We start from the raw sequence: 19177 nt of genomic DNA on the forward strand, positions 1-19177 counted from the left end.
TGATCTCCTCAACCATCCCTGCTCAGCGGGTGCCCCTGTGGGTGTCTGCTCATTGCACACAGTGTCACCTATATGCCTTATCACTATATAAACTCTAACTCTTTCCATATAACTCATAGTCTTTCTAACCCCTTATACTTACTTTGATCTATCATATGATCTCATGATTACCATCTCTGTGTAGCAAAGCTATAACCCTTGTAATATCCAGTGTAATTATGACTTCTTAGAAGCTGCATGAAGTTAGACAAAAGTGTCTTTTTCATGATTTTTATTTATTTTTAAGTCTTTCTGAAAAACAGTGCAATGTAGAATAAAGCCATATTCACTTGAAAGACATGTTGATCCATGTTAATGCTGGAAGGTAATTTTGCTAACTTGAACATGTTCCCCTTTGTAGGAGTGGAAAGAAATAGATCGTCCTGACACACACCAATTGCCAGACCTATCGTTACTGAACGACCTGCTACAAGAGGTAACTACAGAACCCAACAACAAGGCACGTATCGGCATTTAACTTCCTTGTCTCTTTCCTTCTTTGTTTCATGAAGACATGGGCTGGGATTCACATTTCATTATTAGAATTTAAATATATCCACTCTAGTTGTTCCTGACATGAACTACAATTTCTATGATCCCCAGCTAGGTTGGCATGAGTCTTCTAGTTTGACAATTGATGGAGCGGTACCTGTTGGCTTCCACTAATCTGTTATATTCAAGGCCATATCAGATTATATGTCCTTCCGGTATACCTCTGAGTTCCTACATATTGAGGCACATTGCAATTACAAGCATTAAAATCCATGATTTATTCTCTCCCTTACGCTAAAAGGCAGTTAAAAACATCACCAAATGAACATTTGTGTAGCTGTCTGAATGGAAACAAAGTAAAAATAACAAAATTAAGTGGATCATTTAATTTTGATGTCATTGGATGAGCTTTATAGGTATTTCTGGCACTTCATAAAAATAAACCACATAAAAACTTCTATAATTGGGTCAAACTGGTAATCAGCATTCTAAATGTCTATCAGTCTTTGTTTACTTTTTAGGATTGAATCACAGATAATTATGAATTATGAAAAAGGATGGAAATTCACCTTCAAATGCTGTACGTTTTAGTTGAGATGATGTTGGCAGAGGGAATGGCTTCAAAGGATTTGGCAGTATAGACAACTGACTAGTGCCCTTGGCATGGTCCCTGGCAGGGTAAAAACTACAGTGAATACCCAGGGTAGTCTCTCTTGCTTGTAAATGGTGTTGGGGGCCTTTATGATGCCCTTACTTGGGCCTGAGTGGATTTTCAAGAAAATGTATCCCTTTAGCCCAATAGTTGACTCTTTCCTGCCAACTGCAGGTTTTTAGTGTATGAGGCAGAAAGATAACTTGGCGTGTATTTTTACTATCATATATAACATATATATATATATATGAGTACAGCTGCTATGCAGATTATACATAGGGGTCCCTGGGGTGGAGCAATTGGAGAGCAGGGTGGGCCAATGCTCCGTTTCCCCATTTTGTGGAAATTCCATGCCGGGTTTTCCAGGAGGCAAGAAGTCTGCAGGATCCGGTCCGGGATTCCTATGGGGCTGGTGTCAGGCACAGGTGCTGGGCATTAAAAACCTATGGAGCCTGATACTCAGGGAGACTGTTGGGGGAAGAGGAAGTTTCCCTGAGCTCCCAGGGCAAGGAGTGGCCCTGCACAAGAGGACCATCCCGGAGCCAAGTGAGGCAATACCTGCCTGGACATTTTGTGTGTTGTCTGGGGGAGGTTTTCCAGAGCCTGGCGTAGCTGGGTTTGGCTGGGAGGTTGAGCTAGTGGGTGATTAGGCTGGTCAGTCTGGACCAGCATAGTTCAGCTAGAGAGGGCTCCAAGGGAGCTAGGTTTTCTTTTTATGATTTGGTTTTTGGGGTTTAAGTGGTTAAAATAAAGCGCTGTTTTGTTCAAAGCTGCTGTTCCTGACTCTGATTGCCCTAGAGGACTGTGCTTAGGACCCCTAAAAGTGACATGTATGGCCCTCATGCTATAGGGTTTGTCACAATGTTAAAACATAAAAATATAAACTCACACTTCCAAGTGCAGTATAGTACCCTTTTCCACAGCACAAGATGAGAGAATCCATAGAGGTAGTAGATCCTTCCTAGGTCACATCTGCTCCCAATAATATCTCAGGCAGAAGACAGCAATATAAGTAACTAATAGTATTTAGTAAATTAATAGCATAAATTAACTTTGAATACTAAAATGGGACATTGAGAACAGAGCTTTTTACGGGACAATCGGTTGCACTCATACAGAGGCGGTTTTCCTGCATACTGTACACAAGCTGACCATGCATAATATATAATAAAAGCATGATCTTCCATAGCTCTCCTACTTAGATACCCTATTTATGTTACTAAGCATCTTTTCATGCTAAAGAAAATGAGATCCATTTCCAAAGCAGCAAGTGCTCAAAATCATTTTATTTACAGTAGATTTCATGTGGACTGCTGTCTAGTTGGACAGCAAGTCTAAGTGATGTGGTCACCTCAGAATGGTTCTTGGTGTGAGACACTGCTACCTGTGTGTATGGGTAAGGTTCAGGAGCTGGACACTGTATAAATGTGGTTTGGAAGGCTCCTGTGTATTTTTTTGGTTTTTTCTTCTGTGTCAAAGGTATAGACATTTAATTAGCACTTGATTATATAGCAGAGCTGTACAACATCAGTCTTTGAGGGCCACAATTCTGGGAAAGCCCCGTTTGAGCACAAGTACCTTAATAAAAATTAATAGACTACTTGTCTAATGAAAGGTATACAGAATACCTGGCCTATTTGTTGCCCTCAATGTCTGGGTTCTAAAATGATTGCAGCCTGGTATGCAAATGGATTCTACCGTTCCAAAGCAATTAGTTTGCATACTGGGTCATGACATAAAAGTGACACAGTAATGTATACGCTTATAAAGGACTGTGTATCTGAATATAACTCGATGCAAGAAATAGGCTTACAATCAAACATCAGGGGGAGAGGATATGATTGGAATAAATGCTGTTCACAAATAGTCAAATGTGGTTTATAAATAGCAAGCCCAGCAACATCACTGTAAGTGCTTTTTCTGCAGGTAAATGATTACCATTTGCCTTGCATTACAGTGTTTTATTTAATCAGAATTTGCCTTTACACTGAGATCATAGGCCGGTTCATTACCCGCAAAAAAAATATAATCTACTTCTACCATTGGCCAAGATGATTAGAATTTAGTTATTCGTGGGCTCCATATACCATTCTTCGTTGTGAAAAAGGCAGATTGCGAAATCATTGGAAGCTCTCTAGGTGTCTTGAATACTCTGCTGCATCGCTGTCTGGCACTTAAATGCCAAGCTGTATACGTCTACCCTCTTGCTCTTGTTGCAACTCCCAACATCCTGGCAGCTGGAATTGTAGTCCAACACGTCAGTGGTACGCATGGCACTGCTCCACCATCTTGGAAAAGTTATGTTATTGGATACATATAATTATTGATCTTAGAGGCATTCTAAAAAAAAAACATACAAGGTATTTTATTCATGGTAGTTAGGAGGTGGTCACCATTGTTCATCTGCTCTTTGGTATTAAGCTGCAGCTTTTTTAAAAACAAGTGACCATAATCCGGTTGTCTCAGCGGGCTCTATCTTTGTGAAGTATGTTGTTGATTCCTGTTCCATTCCTTTCTAAATTCCAAATGCTAAAACATCCAGAAGGCACAACTTTCCATGTTGATAAAGATCTGCGTGGTGAAGACACAACAGTGTGACAATTGCAAAACAACTTGATATACTGACGACTCCTTTCTCTGAAATAGATCACAATAGTAGGAGACGTAGTAACAATAGTTATTTTTCCCCTGTAGTTTTTAAGAACAGTAACATTTTAAGTAGCCGTATCAATCAACGTTTCTTCCTTCCCTTGAATATGTTCATGATCTCTTAATGTGCCTTGATGCAGCTGAGGCTGAAGTCCGGAACTCTCAGGGTTTTTGTGCCCCAATCTCAGGGTCTCAGGGTGAAGGGGACAAAATCTCAGGGTCACACAGTCGAGAGCTGATTCCGCCCTGTTCTACACTGCCAGGATCATATATATATGACTCCCAATTGGTGCTTTTGCTATGCTATGGCTGATATCCCTGTTTGAATGCATATTAACCAGTCTTTGTAGAATGTGGTTCATTTGAAGTTTCAGGGGTGAAGTAAGCATATCTTTATCAACTAGAGTAAACAGTCCTCAATACACATAATCAGGGGTGGTGTGTAGGATCTCCTAAAGGGACTCTCGATACTTTGTGAGAAAATCCAGAAAAAAACCTACACTGTTGAGGAACCCTTACTGTGACCCTGAAAACTGATGAACCAGAACAAAACTTCCATAATGAGTCAAAATTTACAGGACTGAATTTTTCTGGACATAGTTTCAGAAAAAAGCAAGGCAAAGAGACAAGAAATCCTCCCAATGATATCATGCTTAGTAAAAGTATTGACTAGAAGAGTTTTATTTATGGGGTACACATATGTCCTACGGTTATTACTTTTCTGTTCATCCCAGAAAAAGTTTTTTGCTTTAATCTAACTTTGCCGACATCAGCTAAATATTAATCGTCAAACAGACAAACCAATGTTCTATTGAAAAGGTATTAGATCACCAAATTTTGAGCAGTCGAATCCATTCTTGTGCCATGATGTCCCATGATTTAGGACGGTTATACTGTATAAGTATACTGAAGTTATACTGAAATCATCACAATTAGGGAACGAAATCCATTTACTGTAAATTGAAAAACAATTTGTGAAGGTGTGTTCTCTCTTAACAGTGTCTGCTGTTTTTCAGTATGTATAATTCATCATATAGGTCCAAGGCCAGGAGTCCTCACTTTACCTCTAGGCAGACAGTCTGTCTCTAGTCCACCGCATGGGCTAGTGGTTTTAACCACTAGTCCACTAATGTCATCTCTTGACATTGGCCAACAAACAACTTTGGTATGGTTTTCCCCTAAATCTGAATATTTAAAATCCTGTGCCAGCAGTAGGGGTTCACTAAATAGATACACTGGCATTATTCTTTTCAGGGCCCTACAAGTCCCATGAGTCCAGCTAGGTTTGTAAGGGCACTTAGAAGAGACAAAAGATGAAATGAACAAACAATGACCAATATTATTATTATTATTTAGGAAATGGAGTTTCATAAAAATCTACGTGTATTGAAGACACTCTTCCTCCAGCTCTTTATTTTATAGAATAACGTGGAATACCTTGGTGCACCTATTAATTAATCCCCTCTTTTCTCTAATGCTTCTCCTCTTCTAAACCCTTCAACCAGTTAAAAGTATAAAAGTCTTAACTGAATTACTGATTGGGAAGAAGGGTTTTATTAGTAGAATAATATCATATCCAATGCATTTGAATGGAAATGTATTACTAACAATATTTTAGATCTAGATAGACCTAAATCTACCTGATTAAAAGCCATGGCACCTACAAAATATGTATCCTTTATTCACTAATTTTAGGTAGTAAAAGTGACAGGTGCACTTTGAGTTTTTGGGTTAGGAAGGAAATTAAGTGGGTTCAATTACCCGCATTCACGGGTATGTGACCAGGACAGTATGTATTACACCATTACACTAGCACACGTCTATTAAAATTGTGATTTTACTATAAAATAACACCGTTATATTGTAAGTCTCTTAGCAAAAAAGAAAAAATCTATGAGTAAGCTAGCCAGGCTTTGCTCAATCAATCCCACAAGCTCCTTTTTGCTTTTAATTGACAGATCCTTTTTACCAGAATGTCTACACTGGCGATATTTTATGTACTGATCAATAATGCATGGGGCCAAGAGGCAATTAAGCAGTGAATGGTGTATTTGTGTGTGCAGAGATAGGTGCAAGTCAAACGACTTCTGTAATGTAGTTTGGTTCTCTATGGTAATGTAAAGGTATATAATTTATACACAGCGTGTTGGTTTCCAGTAAGGATCTGTCTCCTTATGTGAGTTGCCAGCATGGAATTCAGGTTATTTTCACATTGGCTGTTGCACCAGCTAAAGGGTTAAATGTCCACAAGAGAAACACATATTTTACTTTAGGGAGTAGGGAGATGACCTATAACAATGTACAGACATGCCCCACTTTAAGGACCTTCACTTTGAATACATTCATATTATATCATCCATTTTTTTGTTTTTCTTTTCCCTAGGATCCAAATACCTCCTACCTCTCAGACTGCAAAGATTCTCCTGAATCAGAGCTTTCCATTGCGCCCTCCATCCCCCAAGCAGAAACAGAAGAAGAAAGGAAGAGTGCCTTAGAAAAGAGTATGTAAGTGAGTCATTTTTAGAGTGGATGGTACTATGTTAGCTTTGCTTCTGACCCATGTGTTTTATATATGTTTATTACTGTTTGGACAAACGACACCTCAAGTATCTAAAGAAAAGGCAGGGTTTATCTGGTCACTGTGCACCACAAGAGATTAGCTGGTTATGGGACATTGGGTACCACCTAATGCATTGAGCGGAGGCTCACAGTTGGTGTCACTGATTAAGTACATGGAGGGAAGTGTTGTGATGCAGATAAGTACAGAGGAAGAGGGGCACCAGCTTTTTCCCTGCCATGTGAAAATTGAAGGTCTTTTTTTGTAGACACGACCAATCAGTATTTACTTCCTAATTAGTTAATCAGCCTCTGGCTTCCATTCAAAACATGACTTCATGACTAATCAGGCAGCTATTTCTCTTTAATGGGTAGAGCACAACAGAAAAACAATTCCTTTCATTATCTAATGAAAAGGTGATGAAGGATATGCGTCTCATCTGTTTTGGAGGCCTCTATCCCACATTTTTTCTTGGGTTGCCAAGTATTTTACCTTCCTTTTGGCAGAATTACCTAAATTTGTTGAGATACTTTGTCACAGAAGGAAGTCGAAGAGAATGAAGTCATTGGTTATTCAGCTGTGATCATTTCAAATAATAATTGGCTAAATACATCATTTGAAAATGTAACAATTACCAAACACCCAAACAAACAAAACCTAGAACCCCCCCAGATGAGAGTCCAAACAAGGAGATAGCATTTATAACAACATCTGCTCTTATCACTGCACAGGTATGTCTTGATGGAGTTGATAGAAACCGAGAAGATGTATGTGGAAGACCTGCGCCAAATAGTGGAGGTGATTCCGCAGTCTGTCTTTTCCTGTATGATTGCATGGCAGGGAGATATTTTGGTACACTCTATTAGCAGTGGTAACTGCATCAGGTATAATATAAAAAAGTAATTTAAGTACATTAAATCATGTGGGATTTTCAGGTGGGCTGAGGCACAAATAAACATTTGAGCTTCATTGGACCTTTTGGGACTATCCTGTTTAAGTACAGTAGGGTTATGTATAACGGTCAGGTCTGGTGCAAAGTTGTCTATAGTAAAACACTTTTTCACGCATATATATATTAGATACAAATGTGAGCCGTTAGGAGTAGAGCACAAAGAAGACTAATTTGAAGAGGTCCTAGATGGGGTTGATATTGGCCTAGCCAAAGCTGTGTCTAAAGTTACCCTTTGAATGCCTAATGTTCTGGAACAAAGTTCATAACAAAACATTACCCTTTCAAAAGCTTATTAGCAGGATTCTGATTACTCGTTCAGAAAATACTAATAATGAACGGAGATAAACAAAACCCAGCTGACACAACACAAGCAGGAAATTGGGCTGCTGGAGAAGGGAGGAAGTGGGAACATGAAGGGGAGATTCTACAGCATGTCATTTCAGTACGAGCCCATTGGGATGCGTGTCACCTCATGGAGTGAATGGGATGTTTGTGTTATTTGGTTCCTGGGCCTCGCTTATAACAGCAAGGTCAGCCATAACGTGGGACTTCAGAAGACAATGCCGCCTACCCCACGGTCTCAAGGCCAGCTTGTTACTGAGAAAGCAGCATCAAACACAATTTATAGGAGAAGTAATTAATTGTTTGTGGATTTCCTGAAAGTTAATAGAAAGAGAATTATCATTCCCCTTTTTAATGCTGAAATGATTTCATTTATTTGATTTTGTAACCCCCCCTAAAATTGTAGATAATCTTTATTGAATTAAAAAGTAAAGTCAATTTGTACAAAGGAGTATCATGCCTACTTGCAGAACATTCCTCTTAAACATAGTTTAGATTAGATTTAGTTAGTTGGACTTTGTTTTATGGCAACATAGGCTGCGCAATATGTTGGTGTTTTTATTAATACAGTAACATTGATGATTCACATAAGACTGACATGTAAAATGTACATGTTCTCTGTAGGGTTACATGGCCACCATGAACACACAAGGAGTTCCAGAAGATATGAAGGGAAAGGACAAGATTGTTTTCGGAAATATTCACCAGATTTTTGACTGGCACAAAGAGTAAGGAAGCAAAGCAGTTATCCCCTGACACCCCCATATTAACTGTTTTATTACATAGATTGAAAAGACCCTGTAAGTGATGACTCAATGGGGGGTCCAATATTTGGAACACTTGGTTCAAGACTGTTTAAAAAGTGAGCATAGATAAAAGTTCCCCTAACAAAACACAGCGTCTTACATGATCCCCTTACGTAAATCTGTTTTACTTATACACGAAGTTAATAGAAATGTTATTAGCGTAGGTCATGTTCCCAGCTTAACATATTTCAGTTATAAGGGAATTAATATGTAAAGTCATATGATAGATTGTTTAGGCCTCAACCCATACAAATCTAGGTTTTGTAAGGTGGTGGTCAAATTTGGATTTAGGCCTTTAAAAGTCCCAGATTGGAATATAGAAAAGACATTCAGTGCGTCCAATACCGAGACCCTGATAAAATTCTCACTCCAAGTCGACTTGCTATATACAGCGAAAACAACATAATAACAGAACAGAATTATGAAATCTAACACTAAAGAGAAATCATTTATATATATGCTTTTTTGTGTGCCGACTTACATTTTCAAAAAGTTTGCTTGCAAGATTTATTGTTACAAAAGGTCCGGTATGTGATGGCATAACAAGAAATACATTTTAAAATCTTTTTTGCAGAGGCTGTCAGTATTAATGATATTGTACATGTTTCCAAGACTGACTCTTTATTTTCTGTCATTGCAGTTATTTTCTAGGCGAAGTTCAAAAGTGCCTTGAGGAGCCGAACAGACTAGCACATCTCTTCATAAAGCATGTAAGTCCCTCTGAACCTGGATCCTGTATGTGTTCTTCAAAGCTGTATGTTTGTATGTTATGTCTTAAAAATCATTCATTTATTATTAAAATGCCTTCTAAAGCTCTGAAGTAGCTCACACGAAAACACAGAATGAACAATGTCAGAACAGAATTGTCAAAGCCCTAGTGTTTCACGCTGAAGGTGTTGAGAGACATGAATGGTAGTTTTAGAGTTGAAGTGGTTTTTAGGTTCAGTTGAATGAGTAGATTGGTGGCCACAGAAATGTTCAGCTGCTAGCGGTAGACATCCCGTTATTAACTGAACATAACACTCAATGTCCTTCTCTAGGTTTCCTGCCATCCATCAATAGCTGAATTTGCGCAGGTTGCCCTGTTTTTTTGCTACAGTGATATACAGTACTGTGCTGGTCTCAAAAAAATTAAGTCTTGTATGACCTGAGTTTTTTTCTCTGTGCATAGGAGCGCCGGTTGCACATGTATGTGGTGTATTGTCAGAACAAACCCAAGTCTGAGCACATTGTTTCTGAGTATATTGACACCTACTTCGAGGTAAGAAATTATTTGCCCCTTGCGGATTGTATATTTACTTAATACAGCCAAACATGTGCTATTGTGCACTGGGGACATAATAAAGTGTATCTTTCTCACATATCATAACTGCAGCCCTGCCACGCCATATGTAAAATCCTAGCTCTGGTATACAGAGGCCTCCAGAATTCTGCTTCCCCTTCCATTGCTACATTTACTACTACTACCAGGGCATTCCTTATTTGATGCAGATCTCTAAGATGACCGCCATCCTTTTGTAGATTATTTCATCTATTTTAGTTTTCAGATACTAATGCTAAAAGCACAGCAAAGTGTTTCAAATTCATTTAAGTAGCTCCTGCACAATTCTCTCGTCTTTACAAGAGTCTCTCAGTTTCCTTTTTGCCATTATTTGTCAAGCTGAGGTCATGATATCCTTCAGGGCCACTTTTATTGAGATATCGTTGCATCTAAATATTTAAAGTAAATGACATTACTTTTATTTATATGGTGCCAGCAGGTTCAGTAACGCTATTACAATAGGGGGACAGTGAGAATTAACTGTAACATTAAAAATGACAGTATATAACATTTTGAATAACATTGACAGATGAATTGAAGACTACTGGTTCATAGGGAGAAGATGACACCGCCCTTGAAAGCTTACAGTCTATAAGTACATGTTTTTTATTGGTCGCCTGCAGGGGCCTCCTCTGGTATCAACCAATTGGTTGATACCAGAGGAGACCAATAGAGTCGCCCACACGGCCCTTTAACTCCTGACGGAGGAACTTGGCCTGGGGAGACCAGTGATCTCCCCAGCTAAGCTGCGGCACCAGTCTGTACGAGCGGCTCTATTGGTCGCCGGTAGGGGGCTCGTCTGCCATCAACCAGTGAACTGCACTTGCACTTCATTGGTTGATGGCAGAAGAGGCCCCTGCCGGCAACCAATAGAGTTGCTCGTATGGTCTTTTAAATTCCTGGTAAAAAAAATAGTAAAGTTTTTGAGTAATTTTCATACTGATGACATCCCTAATATCACAAATCCATCTCCAGCTACATCCCCTGTAACCGAAGTTGAAGGTAACAGCATGATTGAATAGAATAAATATTAAAGCCCCCTGCACTGATACTAATTGTCCAATCTCAAGAATTTCGCACTGGCAGTTATACTGTATTTTATTCTGCCGTTTTGTTACTTGGGTTTTTGTGGTTGTGTGGCAACGCTTGTATAAACTTCCCCAGGGTAACAACTAACATGATGGAAAATGGTACAACACAATCAAAAAAGACTTTCTATTCTCCTGCAATCCATGGATCTATGACTTGGACACAGGACATTAGAAAAGGAAAATAACCTGGATAGGCAAATAGAAGTCATATTTCTATTTGTTTTACCTAAAGTATATATTACCGCAGTGCTGCATTGTGAAAAGCCACATATTAGAAGGTTGGAAAATGGACACCATAAAATTAGGTAGCGTGGTGAAAAATACACACACTCGTATATAACCGCCGGTTAGAAAACAAGGCACAAAAGGGAGTAAAACCAAATGAATATGTAATAGGGGCGAAATGTTTTTAGCACTTCTGAAAAGTATTTACATTTTAGGAAAATGTATAAACAGCATGCTCCCAGTAGCTGAAACATACTTGCATATTATAATCAGTCTGTCAGTTCATTTTAACTATGATTAGAAAGAGTAAAGAGAACACACTGTACATCAAGTCCTTTCTTTCTAAACACAGGAATTGAGGCAACAGCTGTCACATCGCCTACAACTCAATGACCTACTTATCAAGCCGGTGCAGAGGATCATGAAGTACCAGTTACTTCTAAAGGTATGGGGCGCCTAGCAAAGTGCTGCCCATTGTTAAATGACTTATGGAATCGGGGCAAATTCTTAATTTCCGAACCATTTATATAGATCATTACAGAATAACACAAATGCCAGCAGTAAGCATTTTAAAGACATAGCTGCCTGGCTGGTGTTTGTCCGGATTATAAACAGTCAACCCCAATGAGCTTCACCTACAACGATAGTGTGGTTGGCTTTGGAGAAAGCCAGTTTGAATTAATGAACTTTCATGAAAGTCACCTCACTGATTGCATTATGCATTATGCAGGGCCAGCGGAGCCCTTCTTGTAGAGATGGCCCTTTATACGCATAATGAATTCAGGGAGCTGAAACTCTACTGTCAGTTCCCACCTTACCTCTACTCTAGATAGTCTAATGGAGCAGATTCTAACACTAGATTATGTGGACATGCACAAGAATCGCAACAAAATGTTCTACTAAAGCATGTATTTAGGTAAAATATTTAACATATTTCATAACAAGATCAATAGAAATCTGAATAAATGTTTAATTGTTTAAAAAAATTCATACTACTTTTTTTATTTATTATTTTGCTAAACTAGGATTTTCTCAAGTATTATAGCAAAGCTGGGCAAGATACATCAGAACTGGAGGTAAGTTTAGTATATGAATATTGAGATGTATGAATTAAAGGTACATGGGGGAGGAGGAATAATAGTGCCAACCCTAACTAAATCCATGCCAGCCTTGGATATGCTTTATGTATCAGCTGTAGCCTGAAATGAGTGTCAGGGATTGTTTATCTGTTTTTTTTTTGGGGGGGGGTTACAAAAAATGTGCAAAGGTGCATATTAAGGCACCCTTTGTAAAATTGGGTGAGGGAAAAGGAGAGAACATCAGGACGGGAAACTGATTGGGTAGTCTAGTTTTACCACCTTTTGTGGCAGATCCTGGCCTCTCCAAACTTAAAACGATTCCTTAGTATTAAATATCTCTAAAACAATTCTTCTTATTGACAGAGGAACAGCAAACCTATAAGTAGTTTTAATAAATTGATTAAAGTCGGTGATGGTTTCCCTTTTTGTTACCAATTTGTTACTTCTTTTATGTGTAAATACCCTCCATTTCAACAACCATATGATCCATGCTTTACAGAACAAACATAAAATCATTTCTAGAAATACAGTAGTGAATTGCCATCCCGGTGTAAAGTATCAAGACTATATATTCTCATTAGACCTTATTTTGCAGAAAGCAGTCGAGGTGATGTGCTTTGTACCCAAACGTTGCAATGACATGATGAATCTTGGCCGACTGCAGGGATTTGAGGTATGTGTCTGGGATATATAACTTGTTATGTCAGACTGTAGATGTTTCTGCTCGATACTTGAACCGGAAGATAAAATATGTTGTCCTCTGACTAGCTCTTGACTTAAAGGCTAATTAATGGTATAGTCACAAAAATCCATAGAAGAGCATTGATTGCCGTCAAATCTGCATTTATACATTACACATGCAAAGTTGCAGACTGGAAATTGTGTTTAATTTGGTCTGTGGATCTGAAATGTTACTTCCTACAGATGTGTCAATCGTTATTCAACATCTTGAAGTGGAGCTATACCATAGGGTCAGGCTCTATCATTACTAGCCTGGATAAGTGGTCTTAGTTATATGCATAATTGCTCAGTGATATTCCGGCTGAAACTATAACATTAAGAATTAGTTTCATTTTGTAACATTAGGAATGACGCAAATGAAAGGCAACATATGCTTTCCTCAATGTTTTATAACTCTTTAACTTTCTTTCTACTATGTGCCCTACCTAATACTATATACCGTATTTGCTCGATTATAAGACGAGGTTTTTTTCAGAGCAAATGCTCTGAAAAATACCCCTCGTCTTCTATTCGGGGTCGTCTTCTAATCAGACCTCAAATAGAGGTCTGATTAGGAGACTAAGATCCAGATCCCCCGCACCGCTGCAGGGGACCTGGATCCTCCTGTCTCACCCCCCCCCATCATACACACACTTACCGGTGCTTCCTGCTGTGTTGCCGGGGCAGCGGGTTGACGTCTACGCGATCCGCGTAGACAACGTCTGCTGCAGCCGGAAGGAGGTGTGGCTAGCAGCGGGGGTTGTCTGCGTCCGTCGCGTAGACCTTCCCCGACTGTCAGAGATCAGAGCTCCCCGCACCGGTGCCGCACCGGTGCGGGGAACTCTGATCTCTGACAGCCGGGGAAAGTATACGCGACGGACGCAGACAACCCCCGCTGCTAGCCACACCTCCTTCCGGCTGCAGCGGAAGGCAACGTCAACCCTCTGCCCCGGCTGGAAGCACCGGTAAGAGAGGGCTGAGAGGGGTGAGAGAGAGAGGGAGAGAGAGAGAGAGTGTGTGTGTGTGTGTGTTAGTTAAATGGGGGTATAGGGTGTGTGTGTGTGTTAAATGGGGGCATAGGGCATTTCTGGAGTGGCGTTAAGGGGGCATTTAATAGAGCACTCTGCCTCCTGAAATGCCTTATACCTCCCTATATGGCACTCTGCCCCATAATATGCCTTTTAACCCCCTAAATGCCAGAGTGGCATATAGGGGTATAAGGCATTTCTGGAGGCAGAGTGCTCTATACAATGCCTTTTAACTCCCTTAATGCCACTCTGCCTCTTGAAATGCCTTATACCTCCCTATATGCCACTCTGCCCCATAATATGCATTTTAACCCCCTAAATGCCAGAATGGGATATAGGGGTATAAGGCATTTCTGGAGGCAGAGTGGCACATAGGGGGTCAAAAGGCATTCCATGGGGCACAGTGGCATATAGAGGGTTAAAAGGCGTATCATGGGCCACAGTGCCATATTGGAGTGGCAAGCCTGGGGGCAGATGTGCGTAACTGGGGGACAGGTTGGAAAATACAAGAAATAAAAACAAAAAAAATATTTTTCTTAATCATAGCTTTTATTAAAAAAAATAGTTTACATGAATTAACATTTACTGGTAAAACTTTTTTCCTTTGGGGTCGTCTTATATTCAGGCTTTTTCTTTTTTTCCTAAGTTAATATTCAGATTTTGGGGGGTCGTCTTATAATCAGGGTCGTCTTATAATTGAGCAAATACGGTATATAAAAAATAGCAGGTAACATAGGTTGTGTTAGTATATAGTTGAATGAATTGCACAATGGATGTTGCACAACTAAATATTTTGCTTTATGGACACTAAGAAACTACAGCCAGCACCTATATCTTTTCCATCTTTACGCCTTATTTATTCTATTTATTCTATTTATTCGTCTAATTTGTAACTATTGTGCATTGTTAAAACATTTCAGTCAAAATATAACAATATATATATATAGATAGATAGGGTAGATCTATAGTACATACAGTATATGATATGAAAACTCGGATCTTGGTGGGTCTTGTGAAAATATTGTTTGTACTCATCATGGTATATGAGTATTTACAGGTCAAACAAACATTCATGCTCTGCTCTTTTCACTGAGCTTTGGCAAAAAGTTCAATGTCTCACATATGTCAACTGAAAAGGAAGAACTCTACATATAAATAACATCTTTTTTTTATTTGTAGGGAAAAATTACAGCTCAGGGGAAGCTTTTACAACAAGACACGTTTGTGGTGCAGGAACAGGAGAGTAGTTTCCTAACACGCAGCAAGGAGCGCAGGGTCTTCCTCTTTGAACAAATTGTCATCTTCAGTGAACCCATCGATAAGAAAAAAGGCTTCTCGTTGCCAGGGTACATCTTTAAAAACAGCATCAAGGTAAGCTTCATCGAACTAATAAAGTTAAAAATGGCATGGTACTGTGTCTTCCATATCTACTTTACCAGCAGTTCCATTGAGAATGGCAGCAGGCAGTCCCTAGGTGCAATCCGTAAAGGAGCAGAGGTGACATTCAAGAAATAATTAACTATACATTATCCAGAATCAGGCCCACTCCTCCTGTAGATGGTGCTGGCCTTCCATTATGCATAAATGTATGATGGTTGAGTTATTCCTTATGAACTCTCCTCCATATTCCAAGCTCCATAAAGTAACCCCAATTAATTGAGTGCCTTAATTAAAAGGGGCAATAAATGCTTATTAGAGTAAAAAAGTGTGACTCACCCTGATTACACCACTTTATTGGGCTATTAATGCAATGATGCAGATGAATTGCTTCCTGTTACTGTTTTTCTCAAATAAAAGGTTAAAGATCTGCTGGAGAGGAACGGTGTATCTTTTAAACTAGGATAGACCCCCCTCCTTCATGCCCTCTCCATCATTCTGATGACCGCCATTTACCCACACTTTGCCACCTGTAAGCCTGAGGAAATGATCAGTCATGTGGAAGTAAACACACAGCAATTTATAGCAGCCCAAAGAAAGCAGGCTCTCCAGGGTACTGCTCTCTGTGTAATGTATTTAAGTGGCTCCGGACCATTAAGACAGATGAATTATTGACAAGAAAACTGTTGTGCTATTATTAAGACTTGCTTAAGTGAATGCACTGTGTGTACAGCATGCATGTTTTTTTTACCAAAGTGTTAGATATTTTACAAAAAAAAAAAACCCAGTGCAAATCCTATTTTAATCCCTTAAGGACCAAGGCTGTTTCAAGTGTTTTTACACTTTTTAACAAATTTTGTTCCCCATTCTTCTCACTCTGATTGGCCTGCCTATAGATCACATACTGATCAGGTTGGGGAGACCAAAGATCTCCCTTGTAACCAACCCATTGTTTGGCGGGACACTGGGGAGCTTGATCACCCAAGATGATGATCTGGCCCTCGGTTTTGTACCAGAGGTACTGCTGCTCCCACTGGACCTGGCCTAGTCCGCCTAGGTCGGCATACATCACGGCCTTGGTAGATAAGGGCTATTTTACGGCTTTAGTGGCACTAGACTCCTGTGTCTGTAATCTGCAGTTTATGAAATACTGATGCTTTGAATTATAGCCTAAATTGTATATTCCTGTAGATCCTAATATCAATTTCTATGCGTATTTATTATGTTCTCAGAGCAAATATAAAGAATGCTTTTTATACTAAAACCAGAGGTGCATTCAGCTGATCCTTCCAGCTATATTTTGTGCTGTCCAAATTACGGTACATACCACACTTATGGTTCATATCTCAACCCCGTCATCAGGAAAGCGGCGTATGGTTCATTATATCATTATCACAACCTCTGGGACTGCTAACACTGCAAATGCACTAGACAGCAGAACGATAAAACAGGATACTGTTATATTTTGATCTATACATGGGCTAGTCATGTGAGTAGATTTATTATGTGTAGAGTAATGCTGATGAATGACAGGTCCTTTTCATGTATCTGTTTTATTTATGCTTAAACCATAGTTTATGAAAACTAGACTTGGGTGCCAGCCAACTCTTCATGTTAGTCTTCGCGACTTTTAAAATCCTGGTGCCTAAACTCGACCTGGGGAGACCACACTGCTCCAGGAGTTAAAGGTCCATACGCCCAAGCAATAGAGTCGCTCGTGTCGACCTTCAACTCCTGATGGCGAAACACCGCCTGGAGAGACCAATCTGCTCCAGAAGTTAAAGATCCGTACGAACAACCAATAGAGTCGCTTGTACAGACCTTTAACTCTTGATGCGGAACTTGGCCTCTTGGCTCCAAGAGTTAAAGGTCTGTATGAGCGACTCTATTGGGAGCTCCTCTGCCATCAACCAATGAAGTGCAGTCTTCGTCTTCGTGTACGTTTTGCCGCCACCATGTTCGTTTCTTCGGTATTCAGGCTGAATAACGAAGACGCACTCTTCATGTTCGTTTTCATGTTTGCCCGAATACGAATGCACAAGTCTAATGAAAAAGCTTTAGCTTTGTGTGTTTTTGACTAGGAATGAGGTGAGATGTGTGGAAATAGTTTAACTGATGTAGATCTACCAACTACAGCTTACTTATTAACATGTTACAGATAAGCTGCCTTGGCATTGAAGAGTCTGTGGATAGTGATCCCTGTAAATTTGCCCTGACATCACGCGGTGCAGACAGAAGCTTGGTGCGTTACATACTGCAGGCATCCACCCCTGAGATCAAGAGGGCCTGGGTCAGAGATATCGGACAGATCCTAGAGAGTCAGCGTAACTTTCTCAATGGTGAGTGTTTATATGTCAGTTTGCAATGTCATAAACTGCCAGTGTTCACAGTCTCTGCCCTGCTCCCCACCCATGTTCTACCAGCTCACTGCCCTTTATAAATCTATTTGGAGCAAGCCACACCAATATGTATGGTAATCTCTGTATATGTATGGTGACAATCTCTTACATTGGTCACTTAAGGGGCAGGAGAGGGAGAGCTGCAGGGGACCTATTCATGATGATATGCTGGCAATTATCTCCAGCAAGAAGGCTTGAGCTGGCTTAATGTATAATTCACTTATACTGATTTTAACAAAAGCAAAATTCAGCTATTATTCACCAGAAATGAGTGGCTGGGCAGAGACTGTTTAGCGGATTTCAACGCTGGACTCCTGTGGGTCTTTGCTAAAGAGGCTTTCTAGTAGGTTTCTAATTTAACATTGAGCCTCCAAACATTCTATTAAATACTAGACTTGTGCAAATGGACCAAAAACAATATGGACACATTTTTTGTTTTGTTTTTGGGCCATTTAGTTTCAGACAACAAATTTCATTACCTGCACATCAGCACATCTGCGCTTCAGATCAGACAAAATTTGGAGGGCTTTTTTCGGAAACAAAATCCTTTGTCACTCATCCTCACTCACGCTCTCTCTTCTTCTGTCTTCGTACGCTTCTCCCTGGTGTAAGCTCCGTTATCGAAATACTTCACCAAAAGGGCGGAGTCTCCGCGCACACTGATTGGAGGAACGGACGAGAGGCGGTCCCCGTGGTGCGCTCTTGGTTCAGCTCTTTTGAGGAAATACTCAAGGAAAACAGAATATCGTAGACAGATTAGCGGAGAAAGATAAGGGCAGGGGCACTTTACTTTCTCTGCAAATCCGTCTTCAATATTCTGGCGTCCTCGTTTTCGGACATTCGTATGAATTAATGAAATCAGCAAGTTCGTACAAATCCAAGTGCACAAGTCTATTAAATACTCCCAGATAAACATCTCACCTCTGAGGGTATTCTCAGGCCAGTAGTCCATTAGTGAATACAACCCAATGAGAACCTGAGAGATATGTTCATTCTATTATTCTATCATATATGGAAAAAGTAATTAATTTAAAGAAAAAGGCTAGCGTGGTGCCTTCTCTGCTTACGCAGCCAGCCCCTCAAAGGTCCTTGTACACATCCCGAATGGCTCCATGCAACCCACTGCTAGAGGAGGGAGTATTTTCGGCTAGCTCTAGCTTGACTCCATTTTGAGCTCCTCTCCCTACATTCAAGCCAGACCAAACCAAGTACGTTGCTGAAGCTCACGCATTAGCTTAATTGAGCTCCAGAGTTGTCTAGCTAGCCTTATTCTCAGTAGACAAACAGAATTGGATTCTATCCAAGTCCTTTCCTATTGATGAAACTAAAGTAAAAAAATAGTTATTTCAATACTGTAATTTCACGCACTATTAAATTAGCATTAATAATGTGTGATACATTTTGCTATCAGGAATTGTGAATTAATTACAAATCACATGGGTTTTGGA

General features: G+C 39.8%; 1 protein-coding gene across 1 annotated transcript in view; it reads left to right on the forward strand.

Annotated features, from left to right (window-relative positions):
- ARHGEF25 (Rho guanine nucleotide exchange factor 25) overlaps positions 1-19177 on the forward strand; it is a 76495-nt gene that overhangs the window by 54709 nt on the left and 2609 nt on the right. Inside the window, exons 3-13 of the mRNA XM_053455769.1 lie at positions 401-499; positions 6216-6337; positions 7121-7187; positions 8308-8411; positions 9130-9199; positions 9661-9750; positions 11479-11571; positions 12152-12202; positions 12801-12878; positions 15133-15324; positions 17489-17669. Of these exons, the coding sequence (XP_053311744.1) occupies positions 401-499; positions 6216-6337; positions 7121-7187; positions 8308-8411; positions 9130-9199; positions 9661-9750; positions 11479-11571; positions 12152-12202; positions 12801-12878; positions 15133-15324; positions 17489-17669 (1147 nt within the window). The remainder of the gene's footprint in view (positions 1-400; positions 500-6215; positions 6338-7120; positions 7188-8307; positions 8412-9129; positions 9200-9660; positions 9751-11478; positions 11572-12151; positions 12203-12800; positions 12879-15132; positions 15325-17488; positions 17670-19177) is intronic.

Source organism: Spea bombifrons, chromosome 2 (assembly GCF_027358695.1).
Source record: "Spea bombifrons isolate aSpeBom1 chromosome 2, aSpeBom1.2.pri, whole genome shotgun sequence".
In the NCBI taxonomy this organism is placed as follows: domain Eukaryota; kingdom Metazoa; phylum Chordata; class Amphibia; order Anura; family Pelobatidae; genus Spea; species Spea bombifrons.